Below are 1,148 nucleotides of genomic sequence, written 5' to 3'. Positions count from 1 at the left end.
GGTTAAATTGACCAAATGAACTCCCAGCAACAAAGAAAATGAACTACAACGCCATAGGACCGCCAAAAAAGATCACAAAGTGAGATGGACGACAAAGCGTGAGGCACGTGGCAAAGGGAGAGACGTTGGATCTAGGGCAAAGGCGTGAGAGTGATATGGGGAAGCAAACAGAAGAGTGGGATCTTCTTCTCAGTCATTTTGTTTTGGGCAAGGGCAAGGGCAAGGGCAAGCGCAAGCTCCAGCTTCGCCATTGCTTGCTTTGGTCTTCAGAGCAGCAGCAGCAGCCGCCATGGTGCAGCGCCTTACCTATCGTCGCCGGCACAGCTATGCCACCAAATCCAACCAGACCCGCGTCGTCAAAACTCCAGGTTCTCTCCTTCCCTCCCTTTCTGCATAATTTTCCTTCTCTTCCCACCTCCTTCTTCACCTCCTGTGCTCGTCCTCCTCTCACTCTCTCTATTGATCGCCCCCAGGCGGGAGGCTCGTTTTCCAGTACGCCAAAAAGCGCGCCAATGGCCCCAAGTGTGCCGTCACCGGAAAACGTATCCAGGGGGTGCGTTTCCGATACCCTCCATCCTGGTTCTCCACATGCAACGCTCTCGCTGCTCGCCCTAACGTGTTGTGTCCTTTGGTCAGATTCCGCACTTGAGACCAGCTGAGTATAAAGGATCTCGTCTGAGCAAACACAGGAAGACGGTCAACCGAGCGTATGGTGGCTGCATTTCGGGCGGGGCTGTTCGAGAGAGGTACTCCTCCTGGGTTTCATGCGTATTTTTCTGATTGAGCGTCTTAGGTTTATCCTATGAATCTCCTGCCTGAGATGAATTGTGGGTATTTTATCGCAGAATCATACGAGCTTTCCTAGTGGAGGAGCAAAAGATTGTCAAAAAGGTTTTGAAGATTCAAAAGTCCAAGGAGAAGCTGGCCGCAAAGGCACAAGCGTAAACAATGTAACATGAATTTGTGCTGCAAACATCGTAACATTGACTTACATATTTCATTTGCTCTGATTCGACCATTTAGAGGCGCCCCAAGTCGGAATGATGTTGGCATCAATCAGTCTTTCATTTTTGCTATGTTGCGCTGGGATTAATCTTTGGAACTTTCAAAATTTTGAATGAAGCTCGCTACCTTCTTTTAGTCTTCAA

At 49.1% G+C, this 1,148-nt stretch overlaps 1 protein-coding gene across 1 annotated transcript; it reads left to right on the top strand.

The window, feature by feature from the left end:
- The first annotated feature begins 224 nt into the window (after positions 1–224).
- Positions 225–1,148, top strand: LOC147894998 (large ribosomal subunit protein eL34). The gene is made up of 4 exons (XM_087383534.1): positions 225–368; positions 474–553; positions 637–746; positions 846–1,148. The coding sequence occupies exons 1-4, from the start codon at positions 290–292 to the stop codon at positions 943–945; spliced, it is 369 nt and encodes a 122-aa protein (XP_087239660.1). The 5' UTR covers positions 225–289; the 3' UTR covers positions 946–1,148.

This window comes from Dipteris shenzhenensis, chromosome 13, assembly GCF_047967505.1.
Source record: "Dipteris shenzhenensis isolate YYH24624 ecotype China chromosome 13, Dip_SZ_1.0, whole genome shotgun sequence".
In the NCBI taxonomy this organism is placed as follows: domain Eukaryota; kingdom Viridiplantae; phylum Streptophyta; class Polypodiopsida; order Gleicheniales; family Dipteridaceae; genus Dipteris; species Dipteris shenzhenensis.
This window is presented reverse-complemented; position numbering and strand designations above follow the sequence as displayed.

Coding starts and splice junctions, on each gene's coding strand:
- LOC147894998 (XM_087383534.1), top strand. CDS start 290: ATGGTGCAGCGCCTTACCTATCGTCGCCGGCACAGCTATGCCACCAAA. Junction 554..636: donor CCGGAAAACGTATCCAGGGG/GTGCGTTTCCGA, acceptor TCCTTTGGTCAG/ATTCCGCACTTGAGACCAGC. Junction 747..845: donor GGCGGGGCTGTTCGAGAGAG/GTACTCCTCCTG, acceptor ATTTTATCGCAG/AATCATACGAGCTTTCCTAG.